Source organism: Lichenostomus cassidix, chromosome 28 (assembly GCF_008360975.1).
Source record: "Lichenostomus cassidix isolate B80296 chromosome 28, HeHo_3.0, whole genome shotgun sequence".
NCBI classification, from domain to species: domain Eukaryota; kingdom Metazoa; phylum Chordata; class Aves; order Passeriformes; family Meliphagidae; genus Lichenostomus; species Lichenostomus cassidix.
Window position 1 is genome coordinate 5,171,326 of NC_139508.1, and position 19,928 is coordinate 5,191,253.

Genomic DNA, 19,928 nt, shown 5'->3' on the forward strand with positions numbered 1-19,928 from the left:
AACAGGGGAGGGGGGATTCTGCCCCTCTGCCCCCTCAGGTGAGACCTCACCTGCAGAGCTGACTCAGCCCTGGGGAACAACATCAGCAGGACATGGAGCTGCTGCAGCCAGGCCAGAGGAGGCCACAGAGATGCTCCAAGGGCTGGAGCCCCTCTGCTCTGGGGCCAGCCTGGGAGAGCTGGGGGTGTTCATTCACCTGGAGGAGGATCCAGGGAGACCTCAGAGCCCCTTGCAGGGCCTAAAGGGGTTCCAGGAGAGTTGGAGAGGGACTTGGGGCAAGGGATGGAGGGACAGGCCAAGGGGGAATGGCTTCCTCCTGAAAAAGAGAAATTTAGATGGAATATTGGGAAGGAATTGTTCCCCATGAGGGTGCTGAGGCCCTGGCACAGGTTGCCCAGAGCAGCTGTGGCTGCCCCTGGATCCCTGGCAGTGTCCAAGGCCAGGTTGGACAGGGCTTGGAGTAACCTGGGCTAGAGGAAGGTGTCGCTGCCCATGGCAGGAGGTGGCACTGGATGAGCTTTAAAATCCTTCCACCCAAAGCAGTGTGGGATTCACTCTGTTTTCCCAGCCCCTCATCAGGTGAGTTTGTGCAGGAGCTCCTCACTGCTCCAGGCATTCCCTGAAAGGGCCCCAAACACCAATCCCTGGCTGGGGTCGGAAGCTTTTTGGTTTTTCACTTGAGGTGGAGCAGTGGCTGCTCCAAGCCCCTTCCCAGACAGGGCCATGGTTTGGGCAGTGCTCCCCGGGCATCACGGAACAGGAGCAGAGGCTTTGCTGCTGCTTGGGTTGGTGCAGGTTTTGGGAGCTATGGGATTGCTGAGCCCACACTGCACATCCCCACAGTCCCATAGAGCTGCCTGGACTTCCCACTTGGCTTGAGGCTGGATTTTCCCCTTGTCCGAGGTCTGTTAAAGCTGAATTAAGTTCTGTGACAAACTCAGCATTACGTTGCTGAGCTGGGTGTGCTCACACAGCTCTTAGTGACCTTTTACCTCACCTACCTGGCACAAAAAGCTCTTAAAAATCACTTCACATCCTGATTATTTCACATCCTCTGTGAATCTCTCATTAAAGAGTGGCTTGGGTACTGGGCTGGCCATGGTGCTCACAGGGGGAGCTGCTTGCTCCGAGTATCTGACTTTTGTTCTCCTTTCTCTTCACTCCTTAGAGATCAATTCAATCTTTAAGACAGTTTTTGTTGGGGTTTTGTGTTGTGTTAATGCAGCTGAACTAATATGATTACATTTCCAGATTTGGATAATGGAATAACAAGTCAGGAAGCTCTTTTTTTTTTTCTCTCTCTTTTTTTTTTTTTTTTTTTTTTTTAAAAAAAATAAGGGGGGGAGAGTTTATGTCACTTCCAAGTCTCCGGTTGGGAAGTTCTTTCCCTTTATCAGTTACTCAGAGAGGTTGGGGACTCTCCATCCCTGGAAGTGTTCAAGGCCAGGTTGGATGGGGCTTGGATCAATCTGGGATGGTAGAAGGTGTCCCTGCCCATAGGACTGTATGAATTTTTAAGGTCCCTTCCAACTCAAAGCATTCCATAATTCCATGTTCTGCTCTTGACACGAGGGCTCCTTGGGGCTGTGGCCGTGCAGGGACACCCCAGTGCTGGGTGCTGCACTTTGTGCTCCATGTCCTGGTCAGCTGTAAACAGAGCAGCTGCAGAGATGTTCTGGGTGCCCCAAAGGATGCATCTTCCCTTTCCCCTGAGAGCTGCCAGGCCAGAGGGGCCATGTTCCTCCCCCAGGGCTGTGTTTGGGGCAGAGGCCCTGGCACACCCACACTTCCTGGGACAGTTTCACCAGCAGCTTAAGCCTTGTTGGCTTTGCTTATCCCTGTGCTTGCTCTCAGGTTCAGAGGAGGGATCTGGAAAACAGCTCAGCCAAAGCATCTCTCAATGGCAAGTTCCTTTCTAAAAAGAGAAGGATGTTGTGGAGTTGGTGGCTACCCATTATTTTCCCCAGTTTGAACTTTTTTGCCATTGGTCCTGCAGTGTCTGCAGTATCAGAAGGATTTAAAGCTGTTGGAGAGTGTCCAAAGGAGGGACACGGAGCTGGGGAAGGGTCTGAGGAGTGGCTGAGAGCACTTGGCTTGTTCAGCTGGAGCAGAGGAGACTGAGGGGAGACTCCTTGGGGGCTGCAGCTCCTCCCGAGGGGAGCTGGAGGGGCAGGGGCTGAGCTCTGCTCTGGGACAGGGACAGGAGCCCAGGGAATGGCTGGAGCTGGGTCAGGCTTGGGATGATCTCAGGGAAAGGTTCTTCCCCCAGAGGCTGCTGGGGCACTGCCCAGGCTCCCCAGGGAATGGTCCCTGCCCCAAGGCTGCCAGAGCTGCAGGAGTGTTTGGACAATGGTGCCAGGGATGCCCAGGGTGGGATTGTTGGGGTGTCTGTGCAGGGCCAGGGGTTGGATTGGCTGATCCTCCCGGGACCTTTCCAGCTCAGGATGTTCCAGGATTCTGTGATTCTGTGTCAGGCTGTGTGTCCTGCTTTGCTTTGGGATCAGCCTCACCACTGCTGGAGCTCATTGTGGCTCAGGGTGTCCATGTCCCAGAGTCACACTGTGTCACTGAGCTGCTCCTGGTCCCCCGGGATGGGGTCCTGACCAGTGGAGCAGAGCAGGAATGGGGCTATGGTGTTTGCCCTTTTTGGGAATGCTGTAAGTAGGTAGTGACTCACTTTCCATGGAGCTGATAGTTACCCTGCTCCTGTCTTGGATTTGTGTTGTGTAGCCAGCAGGATTATTTATAACTTAGCCAGCATCCCGAGTCTATTGTTTCTGCAAAGAGCAGGAATGACTAGATGACTTCCTGAGATTTTTTTTTTGCCACCCCCTCATTTTTTATTTTTTTAAAAATCTGCTTTTTCCTTCCAAGTATTATGTTCGCCAGTTGGATGCTTTCCCCCCACATCTTCCCCTCCTGATTGTGCATTTGTGCTGCTGACAATCCCACTACCGGTGTTGCTTTAACTCTAAAATCTCTCCCAGGAAAGGCTGGGGGCTGTCCTCCAGGAGGGCTGGGGCACCTTCCTGTGGCACAAGGGGCTCTCTGGCCTTGCAGGTGCTGGGGAATGGGGCAGGAGGCTCCAGCAGTGCCACTGATGGCAGGACTCTCACCCTGTGGATGCACTGGGGTGTGAGGTGCATCCCAGGAGCAGGGTTAGTCTGGTCTGGGATTGCACCATCGAGCTCCGGGCCAGCCTTGTTATCTCTGCCTCTCTGAAGGGTCACTTGGGACGATCCAGAGGCCTCACCTGAGCCTAGGGAAGCATGGAGCAAAAGCCATTTCCATCCTGGCACATCCAGCCCTGGGGGTGTGGCACTGGCAGGTGCTGAGCTCCTGTCCATGGCTGTGTGGCTACTCACTCAGTGGCAGTGCTCCTGTCTGGGCAGTGTTTGCCCTAAATCCTGGAGCTCTCCTGGCTCTTGTCCCCTTTCCCTTTGTCCACCCACCTGCCGTTGTTTCACCATCAATATCACCAGGCCTAGCAGGCATCCCCACTTTAATTATTGAATTAAGCACTTCCCTGGAAATCAGTGGAAGGTGAAACACCCTGGAAGGTGCAGAATGGAGAGAAAGGGCAGGGTGGGTTTGGCCGACTGAGCTGATCAGAGCCCTTGGGAGGGACATACACGTGGAGATTCCTTGGGGAACAACCCCCAGCGTCCTGAGGCTGTGTCCACAGCTTCTCCTCACCCAAACAGCTGCACCTCGCACCTTCTCGCTTCACCTTCACCCTGAGACTCCTGATTTGGGTTTGGTTGAGTCAGTTCTTGTGGTCAAGGGGATGCTCTGAGTTGGAGTCCCAGCTGTGTTTCCTTCGTTAGCTGTGATGTAACGAGCAGTGTCTGAGGTTGGAGCGGCTGCAGAGGCAACGGGGGGCGAAACAGCTGAAGGGGAAGGAGCCTGAGCTGCCTTGTGAGCAGCAGAGACCCTGCTCAGCTCCTCTCGGTTTCCATCAGTTCAGAACTCAAAACTTGGGGCTCATTGAATGCTAAGCTGCTGTTTCTGGCTGAGGTGCCTGGAGGCTACTGCCTGGCCTCTCCCCATCAGTCACAGCCTCGTGTCCCCTCTGGCTCTGGCTCCTTCCCCAGCTGCAGGGAAGCCATGGAAAGGGCTGGCAGTTTTGGTTCCCCCCCTTCCCAGGATTCTGAGGTGGCACTGAGGTGTTGCTGTCCCTGTGCTGACTTTCCAGGACCTGCCTGGCTCTGCAGGGAAGCATGAGGTTGATCCAAGTGGATCATGCTGGAAACACCACTTGGATGTGAGCAGCTCAGAGTGGAAAATGAGTCCTGAACTCTGTCCTGTGGGGTTTTTACGTGCTCTTCTCAGAATCCCAGAATGGTTTGGGCTGGAAGGACCTTAAAGCTCAGCCAGTCCCAGGCAGGGACACCTTCCACTTGACCAGGATGCTCCAAGCCCTGTCCAACCTGGCCTTGGACACTTCCAGGGATCCAGGGGCAGCCACAGCTGCTCGGGGCAACCTGTGCCAGAGCCTCACCACCCTCACAGTGGGGAATTCCTTCCCAATATCCCATCTCACCCTGCCCTCTGGAAGTGGGAAGCCATTCCCCCTAGTCCTATCACTCCATGCCCTCTTCATAGCCAGTTTTGCTCTTCCAGGTTTCCTGTGGTGCAGAGCACCATGTGTGGGTCAGAAACTGGAGGAGTGTCTGTCACATGAGATCCTGGGCTTGGGGGAGAGATGATGCTCCAAGAAGGGTCTGGGAACTGAGGCATCTCAGGGAAGTGATATCTGGAACATGAGGTCACAGCAAACTTTCTGGGGTTCTCTTTTGGTGCTTGTTTTAGTCAAAACTGGAGGTTCTTTGGCCTGGGCACTTCACTTGCTTCCTGTGAGAGCTCATCCCAACACCTTTATGGTCTGAGTGGAGCAGGTTTGTCTACCCCAGAGAATGGCTGTGCTGGGCTGCTCCTGCTGCTGTGTGTCCTCATTCCTGTGAGGTTTTCCAGCTGCCAGGGCACCCTTGTGCTGGCTCCTTCCCATCCCAGACACTCAGTTATTTGGGGTTTCTCCTATAGTTGGACCCTGCAGGCAGTGAGTGATGTCCCAAGCCAAGTGCTGGTCCATTCCATCCCATCTGGCTCATTGCAGCATTTCCTGGAGCAGTGGGCAAAGCCATGCTGGGTGGCACTGAATTCCCAATTCCTGCTGGCCCTCAGCTTCCTTTAAATTGACGTGCATGGGAAATAGAGCTGAGTGAAAAATGGGGAGGTTCCCCTGGCCAGCAGGACCTGAGAGCCAGGCAGGAGCATCTCCCCCAGCTCCCTGCCCTGCCCAGCCCTCCTGGGTCAGCTCAGAAATAGAGAAGAGCCCTTCTCCCCCAGCTTGCTTTGTATTTTTAAAATCATTGTGGTTTTTTGTTCTGTTTTCTTTAAATAATTTTCTAAAAAGTTGAAACTGTAGAACTGTTTTGGTTTTTTTTACCCAAAGAAGAAAACTGAAAGATGGGTGAGACGTTGTGGTTTGGAGCACCAGTTGTAAATAAATTTTTGGGTGCTCCAGCATGCCAGGCTTTCCCACCTGGAGAGTGAGTGCTTCTCCCAGGAGCTGGAGAGGTGTTTGTCCATGCAGGTATTCCAGGGACAATCTGTACATTGTGCCAGTAGGAAGCTGAGCTAGCTCAGCTCTGGGCTCTGCTGCCTCCCCAGCTCTGCCCTCATTTTTGGGCAAGTCTCTCCATCTGTACAATAGCAGAGTTTTGTTCCCTGGAGAGGATTCGAAGTTTAACATTTACAGAATGCTTTGAGATCTGCAGATAAAGGAAAGCCAGACAATAACCAATGCCCGGGGCTGTGCCAAAGGAGTCCCCTGGATCACCACGGCAGAGCTGTGCAGGATTGGGTGGAGGTGGCTTTTGTGAGAGGGCAAAAACTGCTCCAGCTGCAGCCCTGGTGCTGAGCTGGCCTTTAAAGGGCTCCGGGCAGGGAGATAACAAGGAGATAACATCGTGGAATCACAGGGTGCCTTGGGCTGGAAGGGACCTTAAGGATCAGCCTATTCCACCCCCTGCCATGGCAGGGACACCTTCCACCATCCCAGGTTGCTCCAAGCCCTGTCCAACCTGGCCTTGAACACTGCCAGGGATCCAGGGGCAGCCACAGCTGCTCTGGGCACCCTGTGCCAGGGCATCACCACCCTCATCTGAAGATCAGGGCATGATTGATGCACTTAGGCGATTTTTTCCAGGGCTCCCTGGGAACAATCCTGATGTGGCAGAGACGCTGTCCATTTGCTCTTTGCTTGCCAGGCAGCACTTCATAAAACCCCTGGTAAATCTGATCCACCCCATAAACTTCATTAACTTTCCTTTCACTGCCTCTGCCTGTCCCTACAGCGAACTCTCTGCAGTCCCCAAACAAAGGCAGGCAGTGGTGGGCAGGACAGGACGGAGGTACCGGGAGCTGCTCCTCCCTCCCCGGGGCTGGGCTGGGCTGGAGCGCTCGGCACAGGGACCCGGGCTGGGCACAGGGACCCAGGCTGGGCACAGGGACCCAGGCTGGGCACAGGGACCCCGGCTGGGCACAGGAATCCCTGCTCCTCGCTGCCAGCGGCTCCAGGGACATGGCAGCCCAGAACAAGCTGTCCAGGGGTAGGTGCTCCTCCTGGCAGACATGTGGCGATGCTGGGATTTTTTGGCAGAGGGTGGGAGGATGGGTTGTGAAGGGGCAATTTGTAGTGGGTCAGTTGGGAGTTGTGCTCTCGAGGGATTGGGAGGGCTGGCAGTGTGTGGGGATCTTCTTCCTCCCGCTCGGAGTGATTTTTGGTGCTGTTGGGAAGGAACTGAAAGCGTTACTGCTGCTTGGGGATACCCAACCCTGCTTTGGGAGCAGGAACAGCTCAGCTTTGTCTGCTGCCTTCCCCCTGTGTGTGCCCAAATCCCCTAAAGCTGTTACAGCTGTGACAAAGGCAGGGCTGCAGGAGCAGAGGGGTCTGTAGGGTGGGGACACAGCACGAAGTTCACGTGCCAGCCGAGGGTGTCCTGTGTGGGGGTGACCCGTGGTCCCCACGCTGTGAGCCCATTGCTCACACCTTAATTGCTGTATTGTTAATTGCTGTGGTGACATGGCCTGAGTGTGGGGTTTCCTTGCCCTACAAGGGGCTCGTGGGAGGGTTCTTATTTCAGGTGGTTTTAGATATGAATCAAACAAGGCACAGCTCTCTGGAGGTGCTCTGGCTTTGATTGGAGTGACCTGTGCGTGTCGAGTTTTAACTTGAGAGGAACCAGTTTGTCTGAATCGCTGCACGTGGTGCCTGCTTTGAACTGAGGTGGGGTCCAGGGACACCCTGGGAAACCTGCATCTCTTGAGTTTTAAATAGATACTGTGTTCAGGTGAGGCAACAGCCTGGGTGCAGACTGGGTGCTCTCTGGGATGCTAAGAAGCAGCTGAGGCTTTGGGATGCTGTGAGGTCATGGGGAATGTGCAGGATGGACAGAACCGTGCAAGCTCAGGAACAAGTTCCCATGAGCACCCTGGGCTAATGGAAGGTGTCCTTGCCCATGGAACGACATGAGTTTTAAGATCCCTCCCAACCCAAACCATTCTGGGACTCTCTGAGAGGGTTGAAGTTCCATGCCTGAGGTCAGTGGAGGTTGGTGTGTGCTTCTTGCCCTGACCAGCACAGTGTGGGCAGGAGATGGATGCACAGCCCCAGCGTGTGGTGGATCCTGGGCACCAGAGAGTTTGATAACACCTTGTTTCCCCTTGGTTCTGTCAGGAAATGGGGGTTCTGGTGGGGCAGCCAGGGCAGTTTATCCCCCCCAGCCTGTCCCTGCTCCCTGTGCCACGGTGGCAGCAGCGCTAGGGCTCTGATAGGAGAGAGGTGTGGGGCTGTGGTTTTGCAAACCAGCTGCCGGCTGAGATCTTCCTCTTCCCGTCCATCCTGGCCTGCCCCATCTTGGGGGCTCCTGGGGCACGTTGTGCTCCAAATGGGGAACTGATTTTCTTTGGGTTTCCTGCTGTCTTACGTGTTCAGCAGCCCTTGGAAAGTCCAGCGAGCCCAAAACTCTCAAGAAAAATGCAGGGTGAAAAAGGCCCTTTCCTTCCACAGCAGCCAGTGCTGCCATGCCCTGAGCCACTCATGAACCTGGTGCAGGGAGGATCTGGAGGGAGCTTTGTGGCCAGTGTGGCCCTGGATGTCCCCAGAGCAGAGGTGGGAGCTGCCAGCAGAGCTCACGTGCTGGAGGCAGTCCAGGGATTTGGAGATAACTTCGGTCCTTCTTGTTTTCCTTGCAGCATTAGGCTAGGAATGACTTCTTTTTTTTTGGTTTTTTTTCCCTTCTCATTTTTACACACATACATACATACATACATACATACATACATACATACATAGATATATATATATATATTTATTCTTTTCTAAGTTGCATTTGAAAATGCAGCCACCTTACTTCAGGACAGCAGCTTCTCATCCACAGTGGTGAGCTCAGCTCTCACCACCCCAGCGAACTGCAGCTCCAGATGTTTAACTGATGCAACTCTTTGTTCATGGAGGAAAACATTCCTTTGAGTTTCTTGTAGTTAAAAGAAAGCAAGCTTTGAGCAAAATATCAGAGGAGCTTGTTAATGGTCAATTTTCCTAGACAGTTGTATTGGGATTCCTGATAAGGAATGTGAGTGCTTGGCTTGACAAAAGCACCAGGAATCGAACTCTCATGTAGAGGAGAGACAGACAAGATAATCTAATGGGTCTCTTTTTGTCTCCAGCTTGTTCTGAGCAGCACAGAACACTGATGTGTGAGTCCTGGAAGGGCTGGGCTGGGCTGTGAGGCCAGGCTGATGCTGCTGGGGGTTTGCCGTGCTGGCTGTGGAGCAGGAAGGGGAAACCCCCTCCCACCTTCCCGGGGTCACACATCCACAACCCAAACAATGGTCAGTGCATGCCCAGCTTAACGTGGAAGATCTCAATAAAAACAATAAAACCTCATTTCCTGAGATCCCTGTGGGGCTTCTGAGGGACTGAGCAGTGGGGTTTTTTCAGGGCTTTTTTTGTTGCCCAGCACAAGGGATGTGACCACGGAGCACCAGCTCCTGCGAGCTGCTGTTGAGTGATGCCAAAGTTGCACCCAGGAAATGATTTGAAATGTGCAGGCAGGAAAAAAGTGTTGGTTAGTCCTGGGAAAGAGGAGGATCCGTGCTACTCATTGAGTGCCATCTACTGGCACCTCAGCTGGGGCACCGTTTGCCCAGCCCCAAGGGATGGTGAGGGTGAGCTCCCTTTGCTCCTTCAGCCATGCCCTGCTTGCCCCTCGTAGTGCAGGAGGAGCCTGGCAGTACCTGCCCGAGGGTTGCATGTCGTGTCCAGAGCTGGTGCCACCACGACTGATCCCATCCACACTGCTGTTGGCTCCATGCTGTCCTCTCCCTGGAGCTGCCCCAGGCACTTCTCTACATCCCAAATCTGGTGACACATTTAGATTTATAAAACACATCCTCCCCACCAGCTCCATCCCCTAATCCCTCCACCAGCACTTGGGCACTGTTTGGAGATGTGTGCTGGGAGCTGGATTTAGGGACAAGGGGACCTAGGGCATGAGGGGCACTTTTTATTGTCCGCGGAGCAATGTGTGGCAAAGAGGGGCTGATTGACACCCTAAATCCACAGGGTGATGCATCAGTGACTCCTGCCAAGGTCACAAGGCCTGATGGCCCTGCCCCATATACACCATAAACCTTGGTAGCCTTAAAGCTGATGATTTGGGATTTGTCTTCAGGTAAACTCTTCCTGTGACTTGGCCTTTTGGCTTTAATGCTACAAGGGGAATTTGGGGCATAGGGTATGGTTATACAGGGAAGTGGATTCTTTCAGGGGAAGGGACAAGTGAACATCTTGAAGTGTTTATATTTAAACAGAGGGAAGAAAAGTTGTGGTTCGTGGAAATGGTGCTTCGTAGGAGCAAGTGGATTGAATTCAGCCCTTTTTAATGCAATTTAAATAATCGATGGTCTATTCAATTACAAAAATATTTGGCAGAGCTCTAAATAGGTCACATCTGCCTTTAAATTGTTCTTCAGGTAAATACCTCACTGTGTGGTGTCACATGGACCAAATTCTGTAAGAGCTGCTGTCTGGGAGGGAGAACTCCTTGGCTGGACATGCAGTTATCCCCAGACCTCTGCCCCTGGTGTGCTCTGACCCACGGATTTGCTTTAGGGATGCCTTAGTAAGCCTGGCATGTATATTTTGGGCATATCAAGCTCCTGAAGTTTGCAGCCCTTGGGTTGCTGGCTGTAAGTAGGCATGGCCAGGGGCTTTGTTGGCAGCTTCTGTGTGACTCTCGGGGGGCCAGGATGGAACCTTGAGCCCACTGTGCTCCAAGAATGTTCACCTTGGGAAAGGGGAAAACAAAAATACTGGCTTGTGTTGTGGTGACCGCAGCCTGGAGGTTACTCTCGAGCAGGAGCCAGGGCTGAGGGAGGGAGGCAGGTGGTGGTGAGAACGCTTTGTTTGGGAAAGTTTTCCTCATTGTGTCCAACAATTCTTCTGAGATGATCCTTCCTGTGGGCTGAATCATCGTCTGGGCCAGCGCTGGCTCTCGGGCCCTGCGGCCGCATCCTGCACGCTCGGGGAATCCACGGGCTGGAGCGGCCCAGCGCCTGCAGGATCACAGCCTCTGGCCCTGGAATAACCACCCCTGGGTGTCTTCCTCACCCCACTGGGAGCTGCTTTTCCCTAGAAAGTTCGCAGGGATTTGTGCATTAATGCTCAAGTCATTCCCCACCGTCCCTCTCCCTGCTGAGAGGAGACACAAACAAACTGCCAAGGCCACCCTGGTGGGGTGTACGTGTGTTTGGCCACTTCCCCGCGTAGTTTCCACATTTTTTGGAAGCTGTCCTTAATTTGTCTAATTTTTAACAGCCCCTGGCCTCCCTACCTGCAGGGCTACAGTGGTGCAGGGCTGGGAGGGCTCACGTACACACGGCTGGCACTGCCTGCCTGTTTGATTTCAAATGCCTCTCTGGCAAACTTCTGGGGTTTTTTTTTGGTCACTTGTAAGTAAACAAGCTTCTGTCCCCATTTGTCTTCCTTGGTGAGTAATGGAAACCAAGTGGGAGAAGATTTCTGTTCCCCAGTGTTCCGGCTGCGTCTCTGAGGCCGTAATTTGATTTTACATTGCAAATTAAACAATACTTGGAAAGATGCAAATCAGAGCGGAAATAGAGATGGGTGCTGCTAAGTGGAGTAAGCGGGGGTGTTGCAGCTCCTCTGTGCATCTGTGGGAGTGTGCAAAACACCCCATGGCCCGAGGAACACGAGAGGTCACCAAGTGTCCCAGGGGACCTGCTGTGTTTCAGTCCTCGCTGGCTTCAGGCTGCTGAGTTCCCTCGTTCACTCAGCAAAATTAATTTTCTCCCTTTGGACAGCAATCTGTGTGTGAGTGTGGAGTGTCTGCAGCTCTCATGAGTGTGCAACTCTGTGGTAAAATAAATGACCTGGAAAAACTGGGATGTGGATTTACACTCGCTCTTCTCCCTAAAGCTTTCTGTTTAATGGAATATAACCCCTGGCTTTGGGAATAACACTGTATCACCTGAATTTCAATTGTTTTGTAGTAGCAAATGTGTTGATGTTGAATGAGGCAGAACCCGGGAAGGTTCTTCACAGGGCGGCCTGTGCATTTGTGGGAGAATGGATGGAGATCAGCCCTGGGGAGAAGGACCGGGTGTGTTGGTGGGTGAGAAGCTCAACCTGCCCCAGCCATGGGCACTGAAACCCCCAGAAACCCCCTGTGCTGGGCTGAGCCCCCAGTGTGGGCAGCAGGGATGGGGGGATTCTGCCCCTCTGCCCCCTCAGGTGAGACCTCACCTGCAGAGCTGCCTCAGCCCTGGGGAACAACATCAGCAGGACATGGAGCTGCTGGAGCCAGGCCAGAGGAGGCCATGGAGATGCTCCAAGGGCTGGAGTCCCTCTGCTCTGGGGCCAGGCTGGGAGAGCTGGGGGTGTTCACCTGGAGGGGAGAAGGATCCAGGGAGATCTCAGAGCCCCTTGCAGGGCCTAAAGGGGTTCCAGGAGAGCTGGAGAGGGACTGGGGACAAGGAATGGAGGGCCAGGACACAGGGAGTGGCTTCCCACTGCCAGAGGGCAGGGAGAGATGGGATATTGGGAAGGAATTCCTGGCTGTGAGGGTAATGAGGCCCTGGCACAGAGCAGCTGTGGCTGTCCCTGGATCCCTGGCAGTGTCCAAGGCGAGGCTGAACAGGGCTTGGAGCAGCCAGGGATAGTGGAAGATGTCCCGCCAATGGCAGGGGGTGGAACTGGATGAGCTTTAAGGTCCTTCTGGACCCAAACTCCTCCATGATTCAATAATGACAGACACTGCACTGTGTGACACCCTCCTGGGAAGGAGGTACCACCAGGTTTGGTCTAGGCCACCTCCTTGTTCTTCTGCAGGGTTGGGTTTATCCCAAGCTGCTTCCAGAGGTTTGGGACAGCCCCTCGTGCTCTCACAGCCTCCATGGTGCCTGTTCCCCACCATTGTCCCAGTGCAGTGTCACTGCAGGGCTGTCCAGCCTGGCCGTGGGGTTCCCACTGTCACCTCACACCAGGTTTCTGTTCCATTTGCACAGAAGGAGCAGAGCTGCCCCTCCAAAACACGACTGATCTGAGGGACAGTAAAGAAAAGTGACTACTCTGACACCTGTTGTGTGTCTGACTCAGCCCAGTGTTATTCTTGGTCCATTTCCCTGCACTTTTGTCCTTTGGACCCTCCTTGACATCCTGCTTCTTGCAGGGCTTGTCGGGCTTGGATGGAGGCTGGGGATGAGGGACATGGGTAAGTTTGTCCTGGAGTGGCTGGGGACAAGGGACACGGTGGGTTTGTCCTGCAGGCTGATGACCTTTCCAAAGCCCTGACTGTGTTATCCTCCATCCCCTTCTCCTGCCGCTCCTTTGTGCTCATGTTTGGTCACTGCTGGCCTTTGTTTTTACAGCTGGGGGAAGTGTTTTGAGCTTTAAAGTTTATTTTCTTCCCTCTGGTTGTCGTCACAGGTTTGTTTTCTTTCTCCGTGTGGCATCTTGCTGGCTCTCCCAGGGGCTGGGAGAGGGACTGGCTGCTGCTCTTGGGGCGTTCCTGCTGCAGGGAGTGGGATCTTCCCTGAGCTTGGGAGGCCCAAAGGCCTCACTGCATTCACTTCTCTCGCAGCATTTTTGTTATCACAGAATGCCAGAACGGCGTAGGCTGGAAGGGACCTTTAAGCCCATCCCATTCCACCCCCTGCCATGGCAGGGACACCTTCCACTAGCCCAGGTTGCTCCAAGCCCTGTCCAACCTGGCTTTGGACACTGCCAGGGATCCAGGGGCAGCCACAGCTGCTGTGGGCACCCTGTGCCAGGGCATCACCACCCTCACAGGGAACAATTCCTTCCCAATATCCCACCCATCTATCTCTGCCCTCTGGCAGTGGGAAACTATTCTCCCTTGGCCTTTCCCTACATCCTTTGTCCCCAGTCCCTCTCCAGCTCTCCTGGAGCTCCTTTAGGCTCTGGCAGGGGCTCTGAGGTCTCCTTGGAGCCTTGTCTTCTCCATTTGAACACCCCCAGCTCTCCCAGCCTGGCCCCAGAGCAGAAGGGCTCCAGCCTTTGGAGCATCTCCATGGCCTCCTCTGGCCTGGCTCCAGCAGCTCCATGTCCTGCTGATGTTGTTCCCCAGGGCTGAGTCAGCTCTGCAGGTGAGGTCTCACCTGAGGGGGCAGAGGGGCAGAATCCCCCCTCCCCTGCTGCCCACACTGGGGGCTCAGCCCAGCACAGGGGGGTTTGTGGGGGTTTCAGTGCCCATGGTTGGGGCAGGTTGAGCTTCTCATCCACCAACACACCCAGGTCCTTCTCCCCAGGGCTGGTCCCATCCATCCATCCATCCATCCATCCATCCACCCATCCACCCCCATTTTTTAAATTTAATAAATCCTGTCCAGTCTGGCCCATCCTCCAGGAGGAGCTCAGCCCAACAGTTTGCCACTGGTGTGAATCTTGGGACCTGGAATTGGGTCCTTGGCCATGCTCTGGACATGGGGGGTGGTGGCTGTGAGCCAGTGCCACCACAGGCACCCTTTGCAGTCATTTTGCAAGACCTTGATGAAGTTTGGGCTTCCCCAAGTGATTAATTTCCTTAATGATTACTTTAAATCATTGGGTTTTTAAAAAAAAAAAATTTAATTGCCTGAAATGCCTAAAATGCAGGGGGGACCTTAATCTACATCTGCAAGTACCACTCATGACTCAAGTGAGGGATGGTTGGGTTTTGTTGGTTTTTCCAAAACTTCCTCACCCATGTTCTGGGCACTGGTTTGCACATTTATTGTTATTATGTTTATGCACATGGTGGGATTGTTGAGGTGTCTGTGCAGGGGCAGCAGTTGGACTCAGTGATCCTTGTGGGTCCCTTCCATCTCAGGACATTCTAGGATTCTGTCACTGGGATGCTACACCAGCACCCCCAAAACCAGCCCAGGGGTTGCCTTGGAGCCTGGCCTGTCCTTTGAGAGCAGTTTCAGTGACATTGGAGCATCTTCCAAAAGACCAGGAGTTACTAAAGTACTTCTTTGACTCTTTTCCCCTCCTTCTGGCTTTGTTTGGTGTTGGCTGTAAGTTTAATTTCTTTCCATACTTATCCCTCATGGAAAGCCAATGGGGAATAGATCATTTTCCCCCACTCTTTGCTGGGTTCTATCCCATCTTTCCCCAGCCCCAAACATTTCCTAAAGCCCATCTGTGTGTGTGCAAAAACTGCTGAACTGGAATACAGTGCAGGAGATGCCAAGCAGATGCTGAGTAGAGGAATTAACAATCACCAAAGTGGTGGCATCAGCTCTTTGAAGTCAAAAATTATCCCTGAATGCACATTTGGGGAAGAGGTGGCAGCAGCAGGTGCTTCCCTGGATCTAGGGTGTGTGGGGTGGATGTGCCTGTCCTGGCCTTGGGTTCTGGGTTCATTCATCATCATGGAGAGAAATGGGCAGAATCTGCCTCAGAAATGGTGGTGGGATCTGTGAGTTTAACGTGTCTACTGTTGTGTGTCCCCCCTTGGGTTGCCTGGTCTGGAGGATGGTGTCACTGTGCTGTCCTGGTCCAGAGTATCTTATGGAATCCTAGAATATCCTGAGCTGGAAGAGACCCACAGGGATCATCAGTCCAACCCCAGCCCTGCACAGACACCCCAACAATCCCACCCTGGGCATCCCTGGCAGCATTGTCCAAACACTCCTGGAGCTCTGGCAGCCTTGGGGCAGGGACCATTCCCTGGGGAGCCTGGGCAGTGCCCCAGCAGCCTCTGGGGGAAGAACCTTTCCCTGAGATCATCCCAAGCCTGACCCAGCTCCAGCCATTCCCTGGCTCCTGTCCCTGTCCCAGAGAGAAGTGCCACCTGGCCCACTCAGTGCCCCTGGAGAGGTCAGGAAGTGGCAGCACATTTCACCCTCTGCCATGGGCAGGGACACTTTCCACTATCCCAGGTTGCTCCAAGGCCCATCCAGCCTGGCCTTGGACACTTCAAAGGCAGCAGAACAGCTGAGCCTCACTGTCCCAACCAGTTTTCGTCCAACCTCCAATTCCAAGGCACGGATTGGGATAAAACATCCCCTGACCTGCCCCATGAGCAGAGCCCTCCAGGGTGGCATTGCCAGGGATCCCGTGCTGCCCTCCAGGTGTTCAGGGGAGGTTTTTTATTCCCCCCCCCCTTATTTTTATTTTAATTGTTTTGTCGTGCGCCGGGAAAAGGAAGTGAACAAATTGTATGGTCCCCTCCACAATCGACGTCCTGTAAACAGCTCCCGGCTGCCTTCCACTCACAGCTGTTTTTTCCTATTTGGGGGTGGATGAGGCTGGTAAATAAACAGGAATTCTGGGAGCTACTTCCAGCACCCCCTTTCCCCTCACAGGGGCTGTGCCAGCACCCCATAGCCCTTCCTGGGGGGTGCCTGGGTGGGTTGTTCCTCACTGAGTGGAGGCAACTCTCTTCAGGAAAAACAACTTTGCTGGTTTGCTGGGACTAAAGCTAATTACTAGTCGACTAATTTTATTGATTTCCAATCCCTTTTAGCAGAGATTTTGCTGTGGGGCTGATCGCCAGAGCGATTAGCACACAAAGCCGCTTAATTTGGAAGTGTTTATCAAGCAGCCTTCTGTCACCTCTGCTTCAAATCAAATCACGGTGCCACCGGTGGCCCTGCCTGTGGTGGCTTGTGCTGTTGTACCCCCGAGGGAGGCAGGTGGGGAGCAAGGCTTGTCCTGGGTTAAATAACCATGGCAGGGGCTTTGGAACCAGGTGATCTTTAAGGTTCTTTCCAACCCAAACCATTCCATGGATCTAAGTATTCCATGAGCTTCAAGAGCTGCTGGCTGTGGGGTTTTTACTTCCAGCAGCCACATCTCTGTCCTGCTCCAACCCTCAGACACTGCTGTGGCTGCAGAGCTGGAATTTCCCTCCTGGCCCTCAAATCCCCACGGTGGGCACTGTGTGGTCACTGTTGAAGGATGGAAGATGCACCTTTGTGGCAGCTACAGCTGCTTCTGAACCTCGTCCAGCCACGTGAGGGATTTGGCCTAAATATTTTTAATAGAATTAAAAAAAAAACAAACAAAAAACAAAAAAGCCTGGCCCAGTCATTTTGCTGGGAATCAGATTAGGGAGGGCAGATTGTGGAGGCTGGGGGGAGGGAGATGCTCAGCCAGGCTCAGTCACAGCTCCAGCTGCACAGAAAGCCCAGCAGTGTCACCCAGTGTCACCCCTGGAGCTGCTCTGAGGGTCCTTCGCTGCCTCCCCTGATAATGAAATGAGGTGCCTTTGGGACATTTCAAGTCATAGGAAGAAATTCCAGAATTTCTTCCCTGTGAGGGTGGGGAGGCCCTTGCACAGGCTGCCCACAGCAGCTGTGGCTGCCCCTGGATCACTGGCAGTGTTCAAGGTCAGGCTGGACAGGGCTTGGAGCAGCCTGGTGTAGTGGAAGGTGTCCCTGCCCATGGCAGGGGGTGACACTGGATGAGCTTTAACGTCCCTTCCAACCCAAACCATTCCATGATTTAAGCCTGTGGGGCTGCAGCTTTCCAGCAGTGCATGTTCTCCTCAGGGTATCCCTTGGTACAGGATTTAAGAGCAAAAACTCTATGTTTGCTTTACAAATGGTGTCTGAGAGGTCTCAGGAGCAAAACATCCCATTCTCTGTCTCTGCATGTCCTCTGGATCCAGAGAGTTGGCTGCACACCCCCTGAGCTCTGCTTTGAGCAAAGCAATCATATGGGACTGAGCTTGTTTTGAAAGACCTTTCATGGAATCCTGGAATATCCTGAGCTGGAAGGCACACAAAGACCATTGAGTCCAACTGCTGCCTTTGCCCCATTCACATAAAGACCATGTGTTGTGGGGTCCTTTGGCTCTGTCCAGTGGTCAAAGGAGACTCCAGAGTCACATTCCCTGCCCAGCCATATCCCAGGGCTGTGGACATTCAGGGCTCCAAAGCAGCCCAGGGCTTGGGGAGCAGCACCTGTGCCCAGCTGGGTTTGGGGGCTCTGTTGAAACCAGGGCAGCCTCTCTCAGTGTGGCATTTTCGGCTCCAGAGACCCCATGGATGACAGCTGGAAGGCACAGGCCAGGAACTGAGCAGGAGGGATGTGAGATGTGGGATGGATCACAAAACCCTGCCCCCTTTTAATGCCTTTCATAGAATCCCAGAATGGTTTGGGGTGGAAGGACCTCAAAGCTCATCCCATTCCACCCCTGCCCTGGGCAGGGACACCTTCCACTATCCCAGGTTGCTCCAAGCCCTGTCCAGCCTGACCTTGGACACTGCCAGGGATCCAGGGGCAGCCACAGCTGCTCTGGGCATCCTGTGCCAGGGCCTCCCCACCCTCACAGGGAGGAATTTCTTCCTAAAATCTAAAGTAAATCTCTTCTCCTTTAGGTAAAACAGTTCCCCTTTTTCTATCATTCTCTATCCTTGTTTTCTTGTTGAAGTAATGTATCCAAAGTGGTTCTGTCCCTCCTGAATGAGAGCAGCTCCCATTGCTCTGTGTCACTGGACACTTGTCCATAACCTTTACTGGGCTTCATTACTGCACCAAGGACTGTTTCTCTGAGCCTAAATGTGGGTAAATTATTTTTATCCCTGCTGAAGCTTAGGACAGCTCTTGTCTATCAGCTCTTCTTGGCTGTGGCAGGAAAATCGTGAGGGAAAAAAATGACTGTCTGACAGCTACATCTTATTCTATTAGTATGTTTTAATTAGAACATGAGCAAGAAATGTGTTATGAATATTCATGCTCAGGGTTATTAAAATGCACAATTAATCTGTACGCAGTTTAATAACTGTATTAATGGCGAGAGGAGGTAGTTCCTATTTTTGTCTTTTCTCAATTGGAAAGTGTGCCTTAACTTGGGTAGCTGGGAAATGGGGTTATTTTAAAATCAAGTTGGCTCCTGCCAGCAGTGTGGGCACGTGGGTGTCTCCAAAACTCACACTCCTCACAGTGGGAGAGCAGTGGAAGGGTGGCAAAGCCAAGCACTCCAACGCTGGGATGTGCCAGGATGGAGCTCCCCTGTGCAGACAGAATTCAGCTCTGTGCCATGGGAGTTTTCAGTCACAGAATCTCAGAATGGCTTGGGTTGGACAAGACCTTAAAGCCCATCCAGTGCCACTCCTGCCAAGGGCAGGGACATCTTCCATTAGCCCAGGCTGCTCCAAGCCCTGTCCAGCCTGGCCTTGGACACTGCCAGGGATCCAGGGGCAGCCACAGCTGCTGTGGGCAACCTGTGCCAGGGCCTCCCCACCCTCACAGCCAGCAATTCCTTCCCAATATCCCATCTCTCCCTGCCCTCTGGCAGTGGGAAGCCATTCCCCCTTGGCCTGTCCCTCCATTCTTTGTCCCCAGTCCCTCTCCAGCTCTCCAGGAGCCCTTTTAGGCCCTGGCAGGGACTCTGAGGTCTCCCTGGATACTCTTCCAGGTGAACGAACGTCCCCAGCTTTCCCTGCCTGGCTCCCGAGCAGAGGGACTCCAGCCCTTGGAGCATCTCTGTGGCCCTTCAGACATGATCTCAGTTGGTGACTTGTATTTATGATGTTTTTTGCCAGCACTGGGGCTGTTTTAAGGCAGGAGATCTGTGCCCAAGGATGGGGCAGTTGGGGGTACAGGAAGTGCCTATGGGATCTCTGTCTCACCTGGGGCAGCTCATGGGCAGTGTCCAGAGGCAGGAAACACATTCCAGGTGTCCTGAGGTGCATCTGACCCTTCCCTGGGCACCTGGGTCACCCCTGCAGTTGCTGGGGTGCCCTGGGATGAGTACTGAGGCTGCCTGAGCTGTGTCCCTCCCACCCAGCTTCCATCTGTCCTGCCCCTGCCCCTTCTCTCCCTGCACTCATGTCCAGCCCAACTGCTCCAGGTCACAGGTACAGCCAGGATGTGTGACTGTGTTTGGGGTGACACCGTGTTTGGGGGCTTTTTGCTGGGAGTGGAGCAGATCCTGCTGATGGAGCTTTTCCAGAGGCACCTGCCTTTGGCCTAACGTTGGGATTTTGCAGGGTTGGCCGAGGGCATTTGCTGCCAAATTGTAGATCCTTAGGAATATGAAGGGAGGGAAGAGTGGGCTGGCAGTGAATGTAGGACAGATGCCAGACGCTGAAAGAGGGCAGTCTGCTTTTTCCTGGCTTCATCCCAGAAATCCCTGAATTCCTAAAACACCTGCAGGCTGAAAAGAGGGAGATTGTTTGCCAGCACCTTTTCAAGCCAATGACTGCAGCCTGGGGAAGGTGCAAGACTTTATTTTCCAGGAGACCTTGGACAGAGCTGGCATGCGTACCTTCAGAGGTGCTTCCAGAGCCATGGGATGCTCTTTGCTGCTTGGGAGGGAGAATGAAACCTCACTTCAGCTTGGCAGCCATGTAAATTATCTTGAGGGTTCAAGAGACCCTTTGGG

At 53.5% G+C, this 19,928-nt stretch overlaps 1 protein-coding gene across 10 annotated transcripts in view; it reads left to right on the forward strand.

Annotated features, from left to right (window-relative positions):
* TCF3 (transcription factor 3) overlaps nt 1-19,928 on the forward strand; it is an 84,514-nt gene that overhangs the window by 20,786 nt on the left and 43,800 nt on the right. The window contains exon 1 of one of the 10 annotated variants that reach the window (XM_085040255.1): nt 6,493-6,614. The exons of 8 other annotated variants lie outside the window; for them this stretch is intronic. In XM_085040255.1, the coding sequence (XP_084896381.1) occupies nt 6,587-6,614 (28 nt within the window). In that variant the 5' untranslated portion in view covers nt 6,493-6,586. Of the gene's footprint in view, nt 1-6,492; nt 6,615-19,928 lie in introns of those variants that run through there. One more of the 10 variants, XM_085040256.1, reaches the window with a different exon arrangement.